The sequence below is a fragment of the Oncorhynchus masou genome, chromosome 23, assembly GCF_036934945.1.
Source record: "Oncorhynchus masou masou isolate Uvic2021 chromosome 23, UVic_Omas_1.1, whole genome shotgun sequence".
Classification (NCBI taxonomy): domain Eukaryota; kingdom Metazoa; phylum Chordata; class Actinopteri; order Salmoniformes; family Salmonidae; genus Oncorhynchus; species Oncorhynchus masou.
The window spans coordinates 16,657,989-16,678,044 of record NC_088234.1 but is presented as its reverse complement, the minus strand read 5'-3'; the positions used below and the strand labels follow the sequence as shown (position 1 = coordinate 16,678,044).

Here is a 20,056-nt window from a genome sequence, read left to right as displayed (position 1 = left end):
CTGCCTGGCGCCCGAACAAAATCTTTCTTTACCCCTCTCTAATAAATACCGCTACACAGTTAAGTAGAGTACAGTACAATAAAGTACGGTACAGTTCAGTAGAGTACAGTACAATAAAGTAGGGTACAGTTCAGTAAGGTACAGTTCAGTAGAGCACAGTACAATAGAGTAGGGTACAGTTCAGTAGAGTACAGTAGAGTATAGTTCAGTAGAGTACAGTACAATAGAGTAGATTACAGTACACTAGAGTAGGGTACAGTTCAGTAGAGTACAGTACAATAGAGTAGGGTACAGTTCAGTAAGGTACAGTTCAGTAGGGTACAGTACAATAGAGTAGGGTACAGTACACTAGAGTAGGGTACAGTTCAGTAGAGTACAGTACAATAGAGTAGGGAACAGTTCATTAGAGTACAGCACAATAGAGTAGGGTACAGTTCAGTAAGGTACAGTTCAGTAGAGCACAGTACAATAGAGTAGGGTACAGTTCAGTAGAGTACAGTAGAGTACAGTTCAGTAGGGTACAGTACAATAGAGTAGGGTACAGTACACTAGAGTAGGGTACAGTACAATAGAGTAGGTTACAGTACAATAGAGTAGGGTACAGTTCAGTAAGGTACAGTTCAGTAGAGTACAGTACAATAGAGTAGGGTACAGTACCGTAGAGTACAGTACAATAGAGTAGGGTACAGTACACTAGAGTAGGGTACAGTTCAGTAGAGCACAGTACAATAGAGTAGGGTACAGTTCAGTAGAGTACAGTAGAGTATAGTTCAGTAGAGTACAGTACAATAGAGTAGGGTACAGTACACTAGAGTAGGGTACAGTTCAGTAGAGTACAGTACAATAGAGTAGGGTACAGTTCAGTAGAGTACAGTACACTAGAGTAGGGTACAGTTCAGTAGAGTACAGTACAATAGAGTAGGGAACAGTTCAGTAGAGTACAGTACAATAGAGTAGGGTACAGTTCAGTAAGGTACAGTTCAGTAGAGTACAGTACAATAGAGTAGGGTACAGTTCAGTAAGGTACAGTTCAGTAGGGTACAGTACAATAGAGTAGGGTACAGTACACTAGAGTAGGGTACAGTTCAGTAGAGTACAGTACAATAGAGTAGGGAACAGTTCAGTAGAGTACAGTACAATAGAGTAGGGTACAGTTCAGTAAGGTACAGTTCAGTAGAGCACAGTACAATAGAGTAGGGTACAGTTCAGTAGAGTACAGTAGAGTACAGTTCAGTAGGGTACAGGACAATAGAGTAGGGTAGAGTACACTAGAGTAGGGTACAGTACAATAGAATAGGTTACAGTACAATAGAGTAGGGTACAGTTCAGTAAGGTACAGTTCAGTAGAGTACAGTACAATAGAGTAGGGTACAGTACCGTAGAGTACAGTACAATAGAGTAGGGTACAGTACACTAGAGTAGGGTACAGTTCAGTAGAGTACAGTACAATAGAGTAGGGTACAGTTCAGTAGAGTACAGTACAATAGAGTAGGGTACAGTTCAGTAGAGTACAGTACAATAGAGTAGTTTACAGTTCAGTAAGGTACAGTTCAGTAGAGCACAGTACAATAGAGTCGGGTACAGTTCAGAAGAGTACAGTTCAGTAGAGTACAGTACAATAGAGTAGGGTACAGTTCAGTAGAGTACAGTACAATAGAGTAGGGTACAGTTCAGTAGAGCACAGTACAAGAGAGTGGGGTACAGTTCAGTAGAGTAGGGAACAGTAGAGTAGGGTAAGGTAGAGTAGGGTACAGTTCAGTAGAGTACAGTACAATAGAGTAGGGTCCAGTTCAGAAGAGCACAGTACCTTAGAGTAGGGTACAGTTCAGTAGAGTACAGTACAATAGAGTAGGGTACAATTCAGTAGAGCACAGTACAATAGAGTAGGGTACAGTTCATTAAGGTACAGTTCAGTAGAGTACAGTACAATAGAGTAGGGTACAGTTCAGTAAGGTACAGTTCAGTACAGTACAGTACAATAGAGTAGGGTACAGTTCAGTAAGGTACAGTTCAGTAGGGTACAGTACAATAGAGTAGGGTACAGTACACTAGAGTAGGGTACAGTTCAGTAGAGCACAGTACAATAGAGTAGGGTACAGTTCAGTAGAGTACAGTAGAGTATAGTTCAGTAGAGTACAGTACAATAGAGTAGGGTACAGTACACTAGAGTAGGGTACAGTTCAGTAGAGTACAGTACAATAGAGTAGGGTACAGTTCGGTAGAGTACAGTACACTAGAGTAGGGTACAGTTCAGTAGAGTACAGTACAATAGAGTAGGGAACAGTTCAGTAGAGTACAGTACAATAGAGTAGGGTACAGTTCAGTAAGGTACAGTTCAGTAGAGTACAGTACAATAGAGTAGGGTACAGTTCAGTAAGGTACAGTTCAGTAGGGTACAGTACAATAGAGTAGGGTACAGTACACTAGAGTAGGGTACAGTTCAGTAGAGTACAGTACAATAGAGTAGGGAACAGTTCAGTAGAGTACAGTACAATAGAGTAGGGTACAGTTCAGTAAGGTACAGTTCAGTAGAGCACAGTACAATAGAGTAGGGTACAGTTCAGTAGAGTACAGTAGAGTACAGTTCAGTAGGGTACAGGACAATAGAGTAGGGTAGAGTACACTAGAGTAGGGTACAGTACAATAGAATAGGTTACAGTACAATAGAGTAGGGTACAGTTCAGTAAGGTACAGTTCAGTAGAGTACAGTACAATAGAGTAGGGTACAGTACCGTAGAGTACAGTACAATAGAGTAGGGTACAGTACACTAGAGTAGGGTACAGTTCAGTAGAGTACAGTACAATAGAGTAGGGTACAGTTCAGTAGAGTACAGTACAATAGAGTAGGGTACAGTTCAGTAGAGTACAGTACAATAGAGTAGTTTACAGTTCAGTAAGGTACAGTTCAGTAGAGCACAGTACAATAGAGTCGGGTACAGTTCAGAAGAGTACAGTTCAGTAGAGTACAGTACAATAGAGTAGGGTACAGTTCAGTAGAGTACAGTACAATAGAGTAGGGTACAGTTCAGTAGAGCACAGTACAAGAGAGTGGGGTACAGTTCAGTAGAGTAGGGAACAGTAGAGTAGGGTAAGGTAGAGTAGGGTACAGTTCAGTAGAGTACAGTACAATAGAGTAGGGTCCAGTTCAGAAGAGCACAGTACCTTAGAGTAGGGTACAGTTCAGTAGAGTACAGTACAATAGAGTAGGGTACAATTCAGTAGAGCACAGTACAATAGAGTAGGGTACAGTTCATTAAGGTACAGTTCAGTAGAGTACAGTACAATAGAGTAGGGTACAGTTCAGTAAGGTACAGTTCAGTACAGTACAGTACAATAGAGTAGGGTACAGTTCAGTAAGGTACAGTTCAGTAGGGTACAGTACAATAGAGTAGGGTACAGTACACTAGAGTAGGGTACAGTTCAGTAGAGTACAGTACAATAGAGTAGGGAACAGTTCAGTAGAGTACAGTACAATAGAGTAGGGTACAGTTCAGTAAGGTACAGTTCAGTAGAGCACAGTAGAGTACAGTTCAGTAGGGTACAGTACAATAGAGTAGGGTACAGTACACTAGAGTAGGGTACAGTACAATAGAGTAGGTTACAGTACAATAGAGTAGGGTACAGTTCAGTAGATTACAGTACAATAGAGTAGGGTACAGTTCAGTAAAGTACAGTTCAGTAGAGTACAGTACAATAGAGTAGGGTACAGTTCCGTAGAGTACAGTACAATAGAGTAGGGTACAGTACACTAGAGTAGGGTACAGTTCAGTAGAGTACAGTACAATAGAGTAGGGTACAGTTCAGTAGAGTACAGTACAATAGAGTAGGGTACAGTTCAGTAGAGTACAGTACAATAGAGTAGGGTACAGTTCAGTAAGGTACAGTTCAGTAGAGCACAGTACAATAGAGTCGGGTACAGTTCAGAAGAGTACAGTTCAGTAGAGTACAGTACAATAGAGTAGGGTACAGTTCAGTAGAGTACAGTACAATAGAGTAGGGTACAGTTCAGTAGAGCACAGTACAAGAGAGTGGGGTACAGTTCAGTAGAGTAGGGAACAGTAGAGTAGGGTAAGGTAGAGTAGGGTACAGTTCAGTAGAGCACAGTACAATAGAGCAGGGTACAGTAGAGTAGTATATAGTATCAGTAGTGTTTTGGTAAAATATATGTCAATGTTTGGGGTCTTGGAGGGTTGGAACCCCCCTGTTGTCTATTCATCTCAAAACTCTACTCTTCTTCCTGAAGTGTCCACTTCCCACATGGTGGTCCTCTGTAACTCAGTTGGTAGATCATGGCACATGCAACATCAACATGTAGATGTGCTGCCCGTGTTGAAACAGACACCATAATGGCACAGATACAAAGATGAAACCTCTATATAAATGTTTTCCTTTATGTTTAAACATGAAGTTCAGGAGTCAGTGTTTGGGACAGACTCCTCTCAATATAAATACAGAATGTGTATAAACAATTACTCTGTAATAAACTAATTAACAATATGTTTGTTATTGCTTTGGAGATTAGAGACATCACAGAACAATACTGTCCCAACACTACCAACACTGTACCAACACTGTCACAACACTGTACCAACACTGTACCAACACTGTCCCAACACTGTCCCAACACTGTCCCAACACTGTCCCAACACTGTACCAACACTGTACCAACACTGTCCCAACACTGTCCCAAAACTGTCCCAAAACTGTCCCAACACTGTCCCAACACTGTCCCAACACTGTACCAACACTGTCCCAACACTGTCCCAACACTGTCCCAACACTGTACCAACACTGTACCAACACTGTACCAACACTGTCCCAACACTGTACCAACACTGTCCCAACACTGTCCCAACACTGTCCCAACACTGTACCAACACTGTACCAACACTGTACCAACACTGTACCAACACTGTACCAAAACTGTCACAACACTGTACCAACACTGTACCAACACTGTACCAACACTGTACCAACACTTTACCAACACTTTACCAACACTTTACCAACACTGTCCCAACACTGTCCCAACACTGTCCCAACACTGTACCAACACTGTCCCAACACTACCAAAACTGTACCAACACTGTACCAACACTGTCCCAACACTGTCACAACACTGTACCAACACTGTCCCAACACTGTCCCAACACTGTACAAACACTGTCCCAACACTGTACCAACACTCTCCCAACACTCTCCCAACACTGTCCCAACACTGTACCAACACTGTACCAACACTGTCCCAACACTTTAACTGAGAATTCTAACACAATATAAATTGTGTCCATCTTTATGACAAAAACACAAAGTATCTCACCTTTTATAGTGAGAGTGACAGGATCACTTGGTTGTGAAGATGTGGGTCGAGACACTCTGCTCCCTTCACACCAGTAGAGACCCTGGTCAAACTCAGCAGCTCTACTGATGGTGTGAGTGTCTCCTGATATAGTGTGTCTGACAGACTCGGATACGACATTATAATTCCAGTCTTTGTACCTCTGATAGTTCCATCTACTGTCAGACCCAACTGAACACTTCAGAGTAACTGTCTCTCCAGTGTATGCAGGGTTTGGCTTCACAGTCAGAGTAGTTTTGGGAAGAGCTGTGAAAATAATGCACAAAACATCTGGATACCTGTCTGGTAATTCAGCTGATGCTGTAACATTGTGATAAAAGTATATTTTACATATGTTGACTCAATTCAGTTAGAATTTACATAAATTTATATAAAGACAAATGCAGTCAGAGCAACAATCTTTCCAAAGTAGGATCTGACTTCAGTAAGTAGTACAGTAACTATTATTTTAGACATATAAACTATATAGGCAAAAGTATGTGGACACCCTTTCAAATTAGTGGCTTCGGCTTGTTCGGCCACACCCGTTGCTGACGTGTGTATAAAATCAAGCACACAGCCATGCAATCTCCATGGACAAACATTGGCAGTAGAATGGCCTTACTGAAGAGCTCAGTGACTTTCAATGTGACACCGTAATAGGATGCCACCTGTCTAACAACTCAGTTTGTCAGATTTCTGCCATGATAGAGCTAACTGTAGTCAACTGTAAGTGCTGTTATTGTGAAGTGGATAAATCTAGGAGCAACAACGGCTGCAATGTGGTAGGCCACACAAGAAAAATTGTCTGTCCTCAGTTGAAACACAAACTAATGCGTTCCAAACTGGATACAGCTTGGATACATGAGTATCTGTTTCAGATTTACCTGTTATAGTGATACAGACTATAGTGAACTTACCAGTGACACTGATGGTGACGACATCACTGGTTTGTGACCTCTGTGGCCGATCTGTTCTCAGCCCCTCACATCTGTACTGACCAGCCTGACCAGTCAGAGTGATGGGGATGGTGATATCTATGGCTTTACTGGTCTGACTGGGAAGGTGATGGGTGTCTCTGAACCAGTAGTACGTCCAGTCTGTGTAGTCTGATATGTCACACTGCAGAGTGACTGTCTCTCCAGGGTAGAGGAGACCCTGTGGAGTGACTATCTTCACTGAGGCCGTGGGCAGAGCTGTGGAAACAGTTATATGAAGACAAATGCAGTCAGAGCAACAATCTTTCCAAAGTATGATCTGACTTCAGTAAGTAGTACGGTAACTATTATTTTAGACATATAAACTATATATGCAAAAGTATGTGGACCCCCTTTCAAATTAGTGGATTCGGCTTTTCCAGCCACACCCGTTGCTGACATGTGTATAAAATCAAGGACACAGCCATGCAATCTCCATAGACAAACATTGGCAGAACTTTGGCAGTAACAGTACAGTGGAGCACAGTAAAATAGAGTAGGGTACAGTTCAGTAGAGTACAGTACAATAGAGTAGGGTACAGTTCAGTAGAGTACAGTACAATAGAGTAGGGTCAAGTTCAGTAGAGCGCAGTGCAAACCATTCAAATAGAGTACAGTAGAGTACAGTTCAGTAGAGTAGAGTACAATAGAGTAGGGTACAATTCAGTTGAGCACAGTACAATATAGTAGGTTCCAGTTCACTAGAGTACAGTACAATAGAGTAGGGTATAGTTCAGTAGAGCACAGTGCAAACCATTCAAATAGAGTACAGTAGAGTACAGTTCAGTAGAGTACAGTACAATAGAGTAGGGTCAAGTTCAGTAGAGCGCAGTGCAAACCATTCAAATAGAGTACAGTAGAGTACAGTTCAGTAGAGTACAGTACAATAGAGTAGGGTACAGTTCAGTAGAGTACAGTACAATAGAGTAGGGTACAGTTCAGTAGAGTACAGTACAATAGAGTAGGGTACAATTCAGAGGAGCACAGTACAATAGAGTAGGGTACAGTACAGTAGAGTACACAAGGATAGGGTAGAGTTCAGTAGAGCACAGTACAATAGAGTAGGGTACAGTACAGGAGAGCACAGTACAAAATAGTAGGGTATATATAAGCAGAGTACAGTACAATAAATTCGGGTACAGTTCTGTGGAGCTCAGTACAATAGAGTAGGGTACAGTAGAGCACAGTATAATAGAGTAGGGTATAGTTCAGTAGTGTACAGTACAATAGAGTAGGGTACAGTTCAGTAGAGTACAGTACAATAGAGTAGGGTCCAGTTCAGTAGAGCACAGTGCAAAACATTCAATTAGAGTACAGTAGAGTACAGTTCAGAAGAGCGCAGTACAATCGAGTAGGGTACAGTACAGCGGAGCACAGTACAATAGAGTAGGGTACAGTACAGTGGAGCACAGTTCAATAGAGTAGGTTCCAGTTCACTAGAGTACAGTACAATAGAGTAGGGTACAGTTCAGTAGAGTACAGTACAATAGAGTAGGGTACAGTTCAGTAGATTACAGTACAGTAGAGTAGGGTACAGTTCAGGAGTACAGTACAGTACAGTACAATAGAGTAGGGTTGGGTATAGTTCAGTAGAGCACAGTACAGTACAGTAGGGTACAGTTCAGGAGAGCACAGTAGAGTAGGGTAGAGTACAGTTCATTAGAGCACAGTACAGTACAGTAGGCTAGGGTACAGTTCAGTAGAGCACAGTACAGTACAGTAGGGTACAGTTCAGTAGAGCACAGTACAGTACAGTAGGGTACAGTTCAGTAGAGCACAGTACAGTACAGTAGGGTACAGTACAATAGAGTAGGGTACAGTTCAGTAGAGTAGAGTACAATAGAGTAGGGTACAATTCGGTTGAGCACAGTGCAATAGAGTAGGTTCCAGTTCACTAGATTACAGTACAATAGAGTAGGGTACAGTACAGTTGAGCACAGCTCAATAGAGTAGGGTACAGTAAAGGAGAGGACAGTGCAATAGAGTAGGGTACCGTAAGGTGGAGCCAGTACAATAGAGTAGGGTACAGTTCAGTAGAGTACAGTACAATAGAGTAGGGTACAGTTCAGTAGAGTACAGTACAATAGAGTCGAGTGAAGTTCAGTAGAGCACAGTACAATAGAGTAGGATACAGTAAAGGAGAGGACAGTGCAATAGAGTAGGGTACAATTCAGATGAGCACAGTGCAATAGAGTAGGTTCCAGTTCACTAGAGTACAGTACAATAGAGTAGGGTACAGTTCAGTAGAGTACAGTACAATAGAGTCGAGTGAAGTTCAGTAGAGCACAGTACAATAGAGTAGGATACAGTAAAGGAGAGGACAGTGCAATAGAGTAGGGTACAGTTCAGTAGAGCACAGTGCAATAGAGTAGAGTATAGTTCAGTAGAGCACAGTACAATAGAGTAGGGTACAGTACAGGAGAGCACAGTACAAAATAGTAGGGTATATATCAGCAGAGCACAGTACAATATAGTAGAGTACAGTTCAGTAAAGTAGGGAAGCGTACAGTTCAGTAGAGCACAGTACAGTACAGTACAGTAGGGTACTTTTCAGTAGATTACAGTAGATTAGGATAGGGTACAGTTCAGTAGAGCACAGTACAGTAGGGTAGGGTACAGTTCACTACAGTAGGGTTGGGTACAGTTCAGTAGAGCACAGTACAGTAGGGTACAGTTCAGTAGAGCACAGTACAATAGAGTAGGGTACAGTTCAGTAGAGCACAGTACAATACAGTAGGGTACAGTTCAGTAGAGTACAGTACAATATAGTAGGGTACAGTTCAGTAGAGCACAGTACAGTACAGTAGGGTAGGGTACAGTTCAGTAGAGCACAATACAGTAGGGTACAGTTCAGTAGAGCACAGTACAATAGAGTAGGGTACAGTTCAGTAGAGCACAGTACAATACAGTAGGGTACAGTTCAGTAGAGTACAGTACAATATAGTAGGGTACAGTTCAGTAGAGCACAGTACAGTACAGTAGGGTAGGGTACAGTTCAGTAGAGCACAATACAGTAGGGTACAGTTCAGTAGAGCACAGTACAATAGAGTAGGGTACAGTTCAGTAGAGCACAGTACAGTAGGGTACAGTTCAGTAGGGTACAGTAGAGTACAGTTCAGTAGAGTACAGTGAAATAGAGTAGGGTACATTTGAGTAGAGCACATTACAAAGGAGTATGGTACAGTACAGAAGAGTAGATTACAGCGCAGTAGAACACAGCACAATAGAGTAGGGTAAAGTTTAGGAAAACACAGTACAATACATTCAAGTAGAGTACAGTAGAGTAGGGTACAGTTCAGTAGAGCAAAATGTAATAGATTAGGGTACAGTTCAGTAGAGCACAGTGCAATAGAGTAAGGTACAGTTCAGTTGAGCACAGTAGAGTAGGGTAGAGTAGAGCACAGTGCAATATAGTAGGGTATAGTTCAGTAGAGCACAGTGCAATATAGTAGGGTATAGTTCAGTAGAGCACAGTGCAATAGAGTAGGGTATAGTAATGTAGGGTAGAGTACAGTACAGTAGAGCACTGTGCAATAGAGTTGGGTACAGTAGAGTTGGGAAGAGCTGTGAAAATAATGCACAAAACATCTGGATACCTGTCTGGTAATTCAGCTGATGCTGTAACATTGTGATAAAAGTATATTTTACATATGTTGACTCCATTCAGTTAGAATTTACAGTGTATATATCTGTATTTAGATTAACCCTCATTGGCTCTAAATGTACAAAGTTCAGATTGAAGACAAACAGTGAGCTCACCAGTGATGATGATGGGAGAGAAAAGCTTAGATATGACATCTGACACTCATTTATACAAACTGTTCAATCCATGAGTACAACCGACCCACTCTTATCAGCAGGACGGGTAAGGACTGACATATCAGATTGCTAATCAAGCAAAGATTGTTTTTCATCCTTAGGTAAATGATGTAAAGATATGTACTCACCAGTGATGATGATGGGGAGAGCTGAGCTGTAATATGACTTCTGGGGCCGACCTTTCCTCGTCCCAACACACCTGTACTGACCAGCCTGGTCAGGGAGAGAGATGTTGTTTTTCCTGGTCTTAGTGAGAAGCTCTTCATTGTATCTGAACCAGCGGTACGTCCAGTCTGTGTAGTCTGATATGTCACACTGCAGAGTGACTGTCTCTCCAGGGTAGAGGAGACCCAGTGGAGTGACTATCTTCACTGAGGCCATGGGCAGAGCTGTGAAAACAGTTATATGAAGACAAATGCAATCAGAGCAACAATCTTTCCAAAGTAGGATCTGACTTCAGTAAGTAGTACAGTAACTATTATTTTAGACATATAAACTATATATGCAAAAGTATGTGGACCGCCTTTCAAATTAGTGGATTCGGCTTTTCCAGCAACACCCGTTGCTGACATGTGTATAAAATCAAGCACACAGCCATGCAATCTCCATAGACAAACATTGGCAGTAGAATGGCCTTACTGAAGAGCTCAGTGACTTTCAATGTGACACCGTCATAGGATGCCACCTGTCTAACAACTCAGTTTGTCAGATTTCTGCTATGATAGAGCTAACTGTAGTCAACTGTAAGTGCTGTTATTGTGAAGTGGAAACGTCTAGGAGCAACAACGGCTGCAATATGGTAGGCCACACAAGCGCACAGAACGGGACCGCCGAGTGCTGAAGTGCCGAGCGCGTAAAAATAGTCTGTCCTCGGTTGAAACACAAACTACTGTGTTACAAACTGGATACATGAGTAGCTGTTTCAAATTGACCTGTTATAGTGATACAGACTATAGTGAACTTACCAGTGACACTGATGGTGACGACATCACTGGGTTGTGATATCTGTGGCCGATCTGTCCTCAGCCCCTCACATCTGTACTGACCAACCTGACCAGTCTGAGTGATGGGGATGGTGATATCTATGGCTTTACTGGTCTGACTGGGAAGGTGATGGTTGTCTCTGAACCAGTAGTACGTCCAGTCTGTGTAGTCTGATATGTCACACTGCAGAGTGACTGTATCTCCAGGGAACACAGGGTTTGGTTGTACAGTCAGTGTAGCTTTGAGCAGAGCTGCAGAAACATACAACATATGTTTTTAAAACAACTAAACAGCACCCTCTAAATGAGGCCCACTTTTAAGTGGTTATAAGAGGCATTGATCTGGACTGGGTGTTCTCCATGTGTATTTCTAGTCAGTGACTCCTCCCCCCTGTATGACACATCTGAGAGTGACAGACTCTCCACTGAATATCTGGGAGCAGATATCTGTATGGTCAGAACAGCCTTCGACACTCCTGCACAAAATCAAACCAGCATGATACAATTCCCTTACACATGTTATTTTGAGACACTCAAAACATGTCCAGACAAAATCAACTTTAAAAATCACAAATAAAGAAATATGATGAAGCATTAAGAGATGGAGTCTTGATGAAGAGAACAAATATCTACCATCATCTTCAGAGTGTCCAGAGTTGATGTATGTATTCAGCACTAAAACAAAGAAAGTCACATTGCACAAATATTAGCTTGAAATAAATAACAACATGCCATATTCAGGTTACTGATGACCAAATCTGTCCTGTACTTTAATTTAAAGGTGCAATCTCTAATTTCTACATAGATTAATAGCCATTCATCCTTGAACAGTATAACTTTTAATTACCTCAGTTTATCATTACAGAAAAAACATGATTTCACGTTTGAAATGTCCATGTTTTGCATTTGTGAAATATAATTTCACGTGTGAAACCATGTAACTGAATTGAATGACAATTGACCCATAACACTCACTTCCGTCATTATGAAGTGCTTCGAGAGGCTATGCCAGGAAAACCACCTCTCCCTCAACGTCAGCAAAACAAAGGAGCTCATTGTGGACTTCAGGAGGAACCAGGCATCCTCATCAACGGGGCCATCGTGAAAACGGCAAAAAATGTCCATTTCCTTGGCGTGCAATTCTCCGAGGAGCTTAAATGGTCAAGCTACACGGACACCGTGGTGAATAACACACAACATCGACTCTTTAAACTCATGTGGCTGATTCAATTTGTCCGGTTCCTGAATGCCCTCACAGTATTCTACAGGAACACCATCGAGAGCATACTGTCGGGCTGCATCACAGCCTGGTATGGCAGCGTAGCCTAGTGGTTAGAGCGTTGGACAAGTAACCGTGAATTGTACAACTTTCACATGTGAAAATCTAATTTGCTATTTTACATGTGAAAATGTTGTCATGTGTAGTTTCATTTTACATGTTGAAATGTTGCATCTCCATGTCACATTTACTTCACATGAGATCCTGTTTTCACATGTTGTCAAATATTTTCACTTGTGTAGTTTAATTTGATCTTATGTTGCTTTTAGATGTTGTCACATGTTATCACAGTAACTCCTCATAAGATCATGTGAAATTCAGGTTGTCACAACTGTCATATCCCATCATAACACAAAATATACTGTTATTTTATGACAATGTGTGTTAACAATGTCAGTGTAAACAAGCAATGTACATTAATTCCCCTATAGCCCCATTCTTCATCCGTTTACAACAAGTGGCAGCGTGGACGTTTTGTGGTAGTTTAAATGGCCTCTGACTCACCATGTCCTGCAATCCTAATTTAGTACCATTTACTAATGAGCATTTAAACGGTTGTATCAATAAGGTATAAAACACAAAAAAGCTAAAGCATGAAACAATCTTAATTTACATTAATGTATTATTTATTTTTCAATCTAAGGCTTACTATATCAGTGTATTAGTGTTCACACACAAACACTCTCACTCATGTGGCAAAAGCCAAAAAAGATCAGCCCCTCCCTCAGTGCCCGGTCCAGATCCAGAGCCACATTTATGGGCTCTCAGAACAACTATTGACTGGGGAATAAAAGAAGAAACTGCCACAACAGCATGCAACCAGCAGAGGGAGCCAAATGCACGGGAACTACAAGTACTGGGCATTAAACAAGAACCAACCTACAGGAAGACTGAGGAGGAGTGGTATGAACAGACCTACCAAACCAACGCCCCAACGGAAGAATACTTATGGGCATCAGTGCTGAAGGAACTAACATTGGACTAAGTGCTACATAACCTTGACCCTGTGTTGACCCTGTGTTAATTAAGATAGATTGCACTCCAGAACATCTTCCCGCTAACTGAGTGTCTAAAAGAGGTATAAAAGGAGGAGAGATCCGTGCCTAGGCATGATCCTCTACCCATATGATTTGGACATCATAGAGAATCATCAGATTCTATAATCTATACTATACTCTGTTTGTATTGACTACTTTGAAATCAAGGCAAGAGTTAACTATTGACTGGTATATCTTAAGAATTGTGTTGTACACTGGAAGCTCACACCACTTAAAAAGAATAAGAGAACAAAGTTGTGAAAGAGAGAACTTCACCCCTCAACAGCGAGAGGCGTTTCGGGAAGGACCAAGGCAATAGGGCTTTAAGGTAAATATATGGCTATTTGCTTTGTTTAAGAGTTATAAGAAGTGTGTTAAGCAAATTATATTTGCAATATTATTTGGCATAGCATAGCGCATTAAGGATTTATTGAGCATTATTGATGTATTAGGACTGTAGAACCATTGAATTGTAATAACGTGTATAAGACAAAAAAACAGAGTGACTTAATAAAAGCTTGAAACTTTGACAACTAGGCCAGATTAACGATCTGGAGAGCAAACGCCTTTGACACTCTCACTGAACAGAAAGTGACCCTGGTTATAGGTTAAAGTGATTGCACTAAAGAATATTTCATTGTGTGGACAATAATATATCTTTGGGAAAGTCAAATACATATGGCAATACTAGTTTCCAAGTGACCACTAGCTGATGAGCATAATAACTAACAGAAGATTAGTTATTAGGTATTGATATATAAAAGAAGAAGACCCAAGGTAAGGGAGTATAGGAAGAGTCTATAAACATAAAGGAATAAAGTCCTCATCTATCCAAGGCCCCATACTAGACCAGGAAATAAGGGAGTGACAACGTGTACGAAGGAACAAACCCAACTCACGCGAAGGGCCATTACGAATACATAGAAGGGTTGGTAGGGCCGCAAGGCAAGGCCCTTGTTACACTGAAGTGACTAAAATCCTAAAGTACTCTGCCGAGCCAGAGGACGGGATAGAGGCTTTTGCTACAGGTAAGGTGTGCTTCATTCTGTCCTGACGATGATCTCTGAACTACAGTTCTTCTGACAAACCCCTCTTCTTCCTATATGATGATTAGTTCACGCTATATGTCGACCGATTAATCGGAATGGCCGATTAATTATGGCCGATTTCAAGTTTTCATAACAATCGGAAATCTGTATTTTTGGACACCGATTTGGCCGATTTTTTTAATATATTTTTTTTACACCTTAACTAGTCCAACGCTCTAACCACCTGCTTTACATTGCACTCCACGAGGAGCCTGCCTGTTACACGAATGCAGTAAGCCAAGGTAAGTTGCTAGCTAGCATTAAACTTATCTTATAAAAAAAATCTATCAATCATAACCACTAGTTAACTACACATTGTTGATGATATTACTAGTTTATCTAGCGTGTCCTGTGATGCATATAATCGATGCGGTGCGTATTCGTGAAAAAGGACTGTCGTTGCTCCAATGTGTACCTAACCATGAACATCAATGCCTTTCTTAAAATCAATACAAATAAGTATACATTTTTAAACCTGCATATTTAGCTAAAAGAAATCCAGGTTAGCAGACGATATTAACCAGGTGAAATTGTGTCACTTCTCTTGCGTTCATTGCTCGCAGAGTCAGTGTATATGCAACAGTTTGGGAGGCCTAATTTGACCGGAATTCTACGTAATTATGATATAACATTGAAGGTTGTGCAATGTAACAGGAATATTTAGACGTATGGATGCCACCGTTAGATCAAATACGGAACGGTTCCGTATTTCACTGAAAGAATAAACATCTTTTTATTTTACCATATTAATGACCTAATGCTTGTATTTCTGTGTGTTATGTTATAACTAAGTCTATGATTTGATAGAGCAGTCCGACTGAGCGATGGTAGGTACCAGCAGGCTCATAAGCATTCATTCAAACAGCACTTTTACTGCGTTTTGCCAGCAGCTCTTCGCTGTGCTTCAAGCATTGAGCTGTTTATGACTTCAAGCCTATCAACTCCCGAAATTAGGCTGATGTAACCGATGTGAAATGGCTAGCTAGTTAGTGGGGTGCGCGCTAATAGCATTTCAAACGTCACTCGCTCTGAGACTTGGTGTGGTTGTTCCCCTTGATCTGCATGGGTAACGCTACTTCAAGGGTGGCTGTTGTCGATGTGTTCCTGGTTCGAACGAGGAGAGGGACGGAAGCTATACTGTTACACTGGCAATACTAAAGTGCCTATAAGAACATCCAATAGTCAAAGGTTAATGAAATACAAATGGTAGAGAGAGAAATAGTCCTATAATTCCTATAATAACTACAACCTAAAACTTGTTACCTGGGAATATTGAAGACTCATGTTAAAAGAAACCACCAGCTTTCATATGTTCTCATGTTCTGAGCAAATAACTTAACGTTAGCTTTCTTACATGGCACATATTGCACTTTTACTTTCTTCTCCAATTATTTAAACCAAATTGAACATGTTTCATTATTTATTTGAGGCTAAATTGATTGTACCGATGTATTATATTAAGTTAAAATAAGTGTTCGTTTAGTATTGTCGTAACTGTTATTATTACAAATAAATAAATAAATAAAAATGGCCGATTTAAATCGGTATCGACTTTTTTTTCGGTCCTTCAATAAATCGGTATCGGCGTTGAAAAATCATGAATATGTTGACCTCTAGTTCACGCCTCTTTACCGTCACACAGAGGAATAGAGAGAAAAGCATTCTACAGAAATGAACAAAGACTATGAGATAAAACAGCAGTGTTTAAAGGCATGTTAATTTTCTGACCAACTTCTCTGTATGGCCCCACACTGCATGATGTCACACTGGTTACTTCCTCTTTACTGGAGGAAAAGAGGATGGAACGAGAATAGAACAGACGCTTGTAGGCCCTTTGCTAAGTTGTCAGGTTTCAAGCCTTCCCAACTAATTTCAGTTGTTCCACTGATCACCAAGTAAATTTAACAACTTCAGCCACCCCCCCACTTAACAAACACACACGTGTACACACTTACATGCATCCACCCGCACATACACACACACATGCATGCACGCTTGCACGCGTGTGTCCTTAGAGACAACACAACAGCTGTGGATAAACTGTTGCACTGTCTTTCACAAAAGGACCTTAACAACAGTGAACTTTCTCTCCATCCAAAAGATTCAGCAAGGAGCATAGGACCATGGAAAACAGAGAGTAGGAAGGAACAACCTGTTTAGTCATACCACTTCTCCAAGAGAAAGTCAACAAGTGTAAAACAGAGAGTGTACATATGAGCCCTCTCCTGTACTCCCTGTTCACCCACGACTGCGTGGCCATGCACGCCTCCAACTCAATCATCAAGTTTGCGGACGACACAACAGTGGTAGGCTTGATTACCAACAACGACGAGACGGCCTACAGGGAGGAGGTGAGGGCCCTCGGAGTGTGGTGTCAGGAAAATAACCTCACACTCAACGTCAACAAAACTAAGGAGATGATTGTGGACTTCAGGAAACAGCAGAGGGAACACCCCCCTATCCACATCGATGGAACAGTAGTGGAGAGAGTAGCAAGTTTTAAGTTCCTCGGCATACACATCACAGACAAACTGAATTGGTCCACTCACACAGACAGCATCGTGAAGAAGGCGCAGCAGCGCCTCTTCAACCTCAGGAGGCTGAAGAAATTTGGCTTGTCACCAAAAGCACTCACAAACTTCTACAGATGCACAATCGAGAGCATCCTGGCGGGCTGTATCACCGCCTGGTACGGCAACTGCTCCGCCCTCAACCGTAAGGCTCTCCAGAGGGTAGTGAGGTCTGCACAACGCATCATCGGGGGCAAACTACCTGCCCTCCAGGACACCTACACCACCCGATGTTACAGGAAGGCCATAAAGATCATCAAGGACATCTACCACCCGAGCCACTGCCTGTTCACCCCGCTATCATCCAGAAGGCGAGGTCAGTACAGGTGCATCAAAGCTGGGACCGAGAGACTGAAAAACAGCTTCTATCTCAAGGCCATCAGACTGTTAAACAGCCACCACTAACATTGAGTGGCTGCTGCCTACACACTGACACTGACTCAACTCCAGCCACTTTAATAATGGGAATTGACGGGAAATGTTGTAAATATATCACTACCCACTTTAAACAATGCTACCTTATATAATGTTACTTACCCTACATTATTCATCTCACATGCATACCTATATACTGTACTCTATATCATCGACTGCATCCTTATGTAATACATGTATCACTAGCCACTTTAACTATGCCACTTTGTCTACATACTCATCTCACATGTATATACTGTACTCGATACCATCTACTGTATCTTGCCTATGCTGCTCTGTACCATCACTCACTCATATATCCTTATGTACATATTCTTTATCCCCTTACACTGTGTATAAGACAGTAGATCAGGAATTGTTAGTTAGATTACTTGTTGGTTTTTACTGCATTGTCGGAACTAAAAGCACAAGCATTTCGCTACACTTGCATTAACATCTGCTAACCATGTGTATGTGACAAATAAAATTTGATTTGATTTGATTTGATTTATGGGGCTGACACTCTTCTCCAAGAGAAAGTCAACAAGTGTAAAACAGAGAGTGTACATATGGGGCTGACACTCTTCTCCAAGAGAAAGTCAACAAGTGTAAAACAGCGAGTGTACTTAAGGAGATGACACTCTTCTCCAAGAGAAAGTCAACAAGTGTAAAACAGAGAGTGTACTTAACCTCTTGAAACTCTGGGGGCGCTATTTCATTTTTGGATGAAAAACGTTCCCGTTTTAAACAAGATATTTTGTCACAAAAAGATGTCGACTATGCATATAATTGATAGCTTTGGAAATAAAACACTCTGAATTTTCCAGAACTGCAAAGATATTCTCTGTGGGTGCCCTAAAACGGGAGCTACAGGCAAAACCAAGATGAAACAGCAACCTGGAAACCAGCAGGATTTTTGAGGCTCCGTTTTCCATTGTCTCCTTATATGGCTGTGAATGCGAGAGGAATGAGCCTGCCCTTTCTGTCGTTTCCCCAAGGTGTCTGCAGCATTGTGACGTATTTGTAGGCATATCATTAGAAGATTGACCATAAGAGACTACATTTTCCAGGTGTCCGCCCGGTGTCCTCCGTTGAAATTGGTGCGTCTTTTTCAGCTGCTGGTATTTTTCCATGCGAATCTAAGGGGAAAGCAGGCTTCCACGAACTGCATATCAATGAAGAGATAAGTGAAAAAACACCTTGAGGATTGATTCCAAACAACGTTTGCCATGTTTCGGTCGATATTATGGAGTTAATTCGGAAAAAGTTTGACGTTTTGGTGACTGAATTTTCGTTTCGTTTCGGTAGCCAAATGTGATGTACAAAACGGAGCGATTTCTCCTTCACAAAGATTCTTTCAGGAAAAACTGAACATTTGCTATGTAACTGAGAGTCTCCTCATTAAAAACATCCGAAGCTCTTCAAAGGTAAATGATTTTATTTATTTGGTTATCTGGTTTTTGTGAAAATGTTGCGTGCTAAATGCTACTCAAAATGCTAAGCTAGCTTAGCATACTCTTACACAAATTAGTGATTTTCTATGGTTCAAAAGCATATTTTGAAAATCTGAGATGACAGTGTTGTTAAGAAAAGGCTAAGCTTGAGAGCAGGCACATTATTTTCATTTTATTTGCGATTTTCAGAAATCGTTAACGTTGAGTTATGCTAATGAGCCTGAGGCTTTATTCACGATCCCGGATCCGGGATGGGGAGTATCAAGAGGTTTTAAGGAGATGACACCCTTCTCCAAGAGAACGTCAACAAGTGTAAAACAGAGAGTGTACATACGGGGCTGACACTCTTCTCCAAGAGAAAGTCAACAAGTGTAAAACAGAGAGTGTACATACGGGGCTGACACTCTTCTCCAAGAGAAAGTCAACAAGTGTAAAACAGATTCTACTTAAGAGCCACTCTTCTCCAAGAGAAAGTCAACAAGTGTAAAACAGAGTGTACTTAAGAGTCACTCTTCTCCAATAGCTTGTCTCTTTCCCTTCTTTCTTTTCTCTCTTCTTGAACTTTTCTCCCCGGCTCTGCCCTGAGGGATAAAGCATCCGGGTGAGGATTGTCACGCCCTGATCTGTTTCACCTGTTCCTGTGATTGTCTCCACCCCCTCCAGGTGTCGCTTATTTTCCCCAGTGTATTTATCCCTGTGTTTCCTGTCTCTCTGTGCAACCAGTGTGTTTTCCCGCACTCCTTTTGCTATTCTCCTTTTTCTAGTCCTCCCGGTTTTGACCCTTGCCTGTTTCTGGACTCTGTACCCACCTGCCTGACTATTCTGCCTGCCTTTACCACGAGCCTGTCTGCCACTCTGTACCTCCTGGACTCTGATCTGGTTTTGACTGTTTTGCCTGTCCACGACCATTCTCTTGCCTACCCCTTGGATTATTAAACATTGTAAGACTCCAACCATCTGCCGGCATCTGGGTCTCGGCTTGTGCCCTAATAGAGGATAGACGATTTCTTTGTTCACTATGGTACAGTATTAACCCTTTGTGACAATAGCATGCAGGTAACACTGGTGCTCTCAAAAAGATAGGAGCACCACATGAA

The 20,056-nt window shown here is 41.6% G+C and overlaps 1 protein-coding gene across 13 annotated transcripts in view; it reads right to left on the bottom strand.

Annotated features, from left to right (window-relative positions):
- Positions 1-20,056, bottom strand: part of LOC135510445 (basement membrane-specific heparan sulfate proteoglycan core protein-like) — a 93,419-nt gene that overhangs the window by 68,184 nt on the left and 5,179 nt on the right. For 10 of the 13 annotated variants that reach the window (XM_064931375.1, XM_064931373.1, XM_064931374.1 and 7 more), the window contains exons 2-6: positions 11,751-11,792; positions 11,100-11,369; positions 10,263-10,523; positions 6,259-6,534; positions 5,321-5,605 (exon numbers count right to left, since the gene is read on the bottom strand). In XM_064931375.1, the coding sequence (XP_064787447.1) occupies positions 5,321-5,605; positions 6,259-6,534; positions 10,263-10,523; positions 11,100-11,369; positions 11,751-11,792 (1,134 nt within the window). The remainder of the gene's footprint in view (positions 1-5,320; positions 5,606-6,258; positions 6,535-10,262; positions 10,524-11,099; positions 11,370-11,750; positions 11,793-20,056) is intronic. The other 3 variants (XM_064931369.1, XM_064931371.1, XM_064931370.1) reach the window with 2 other exon arrangements.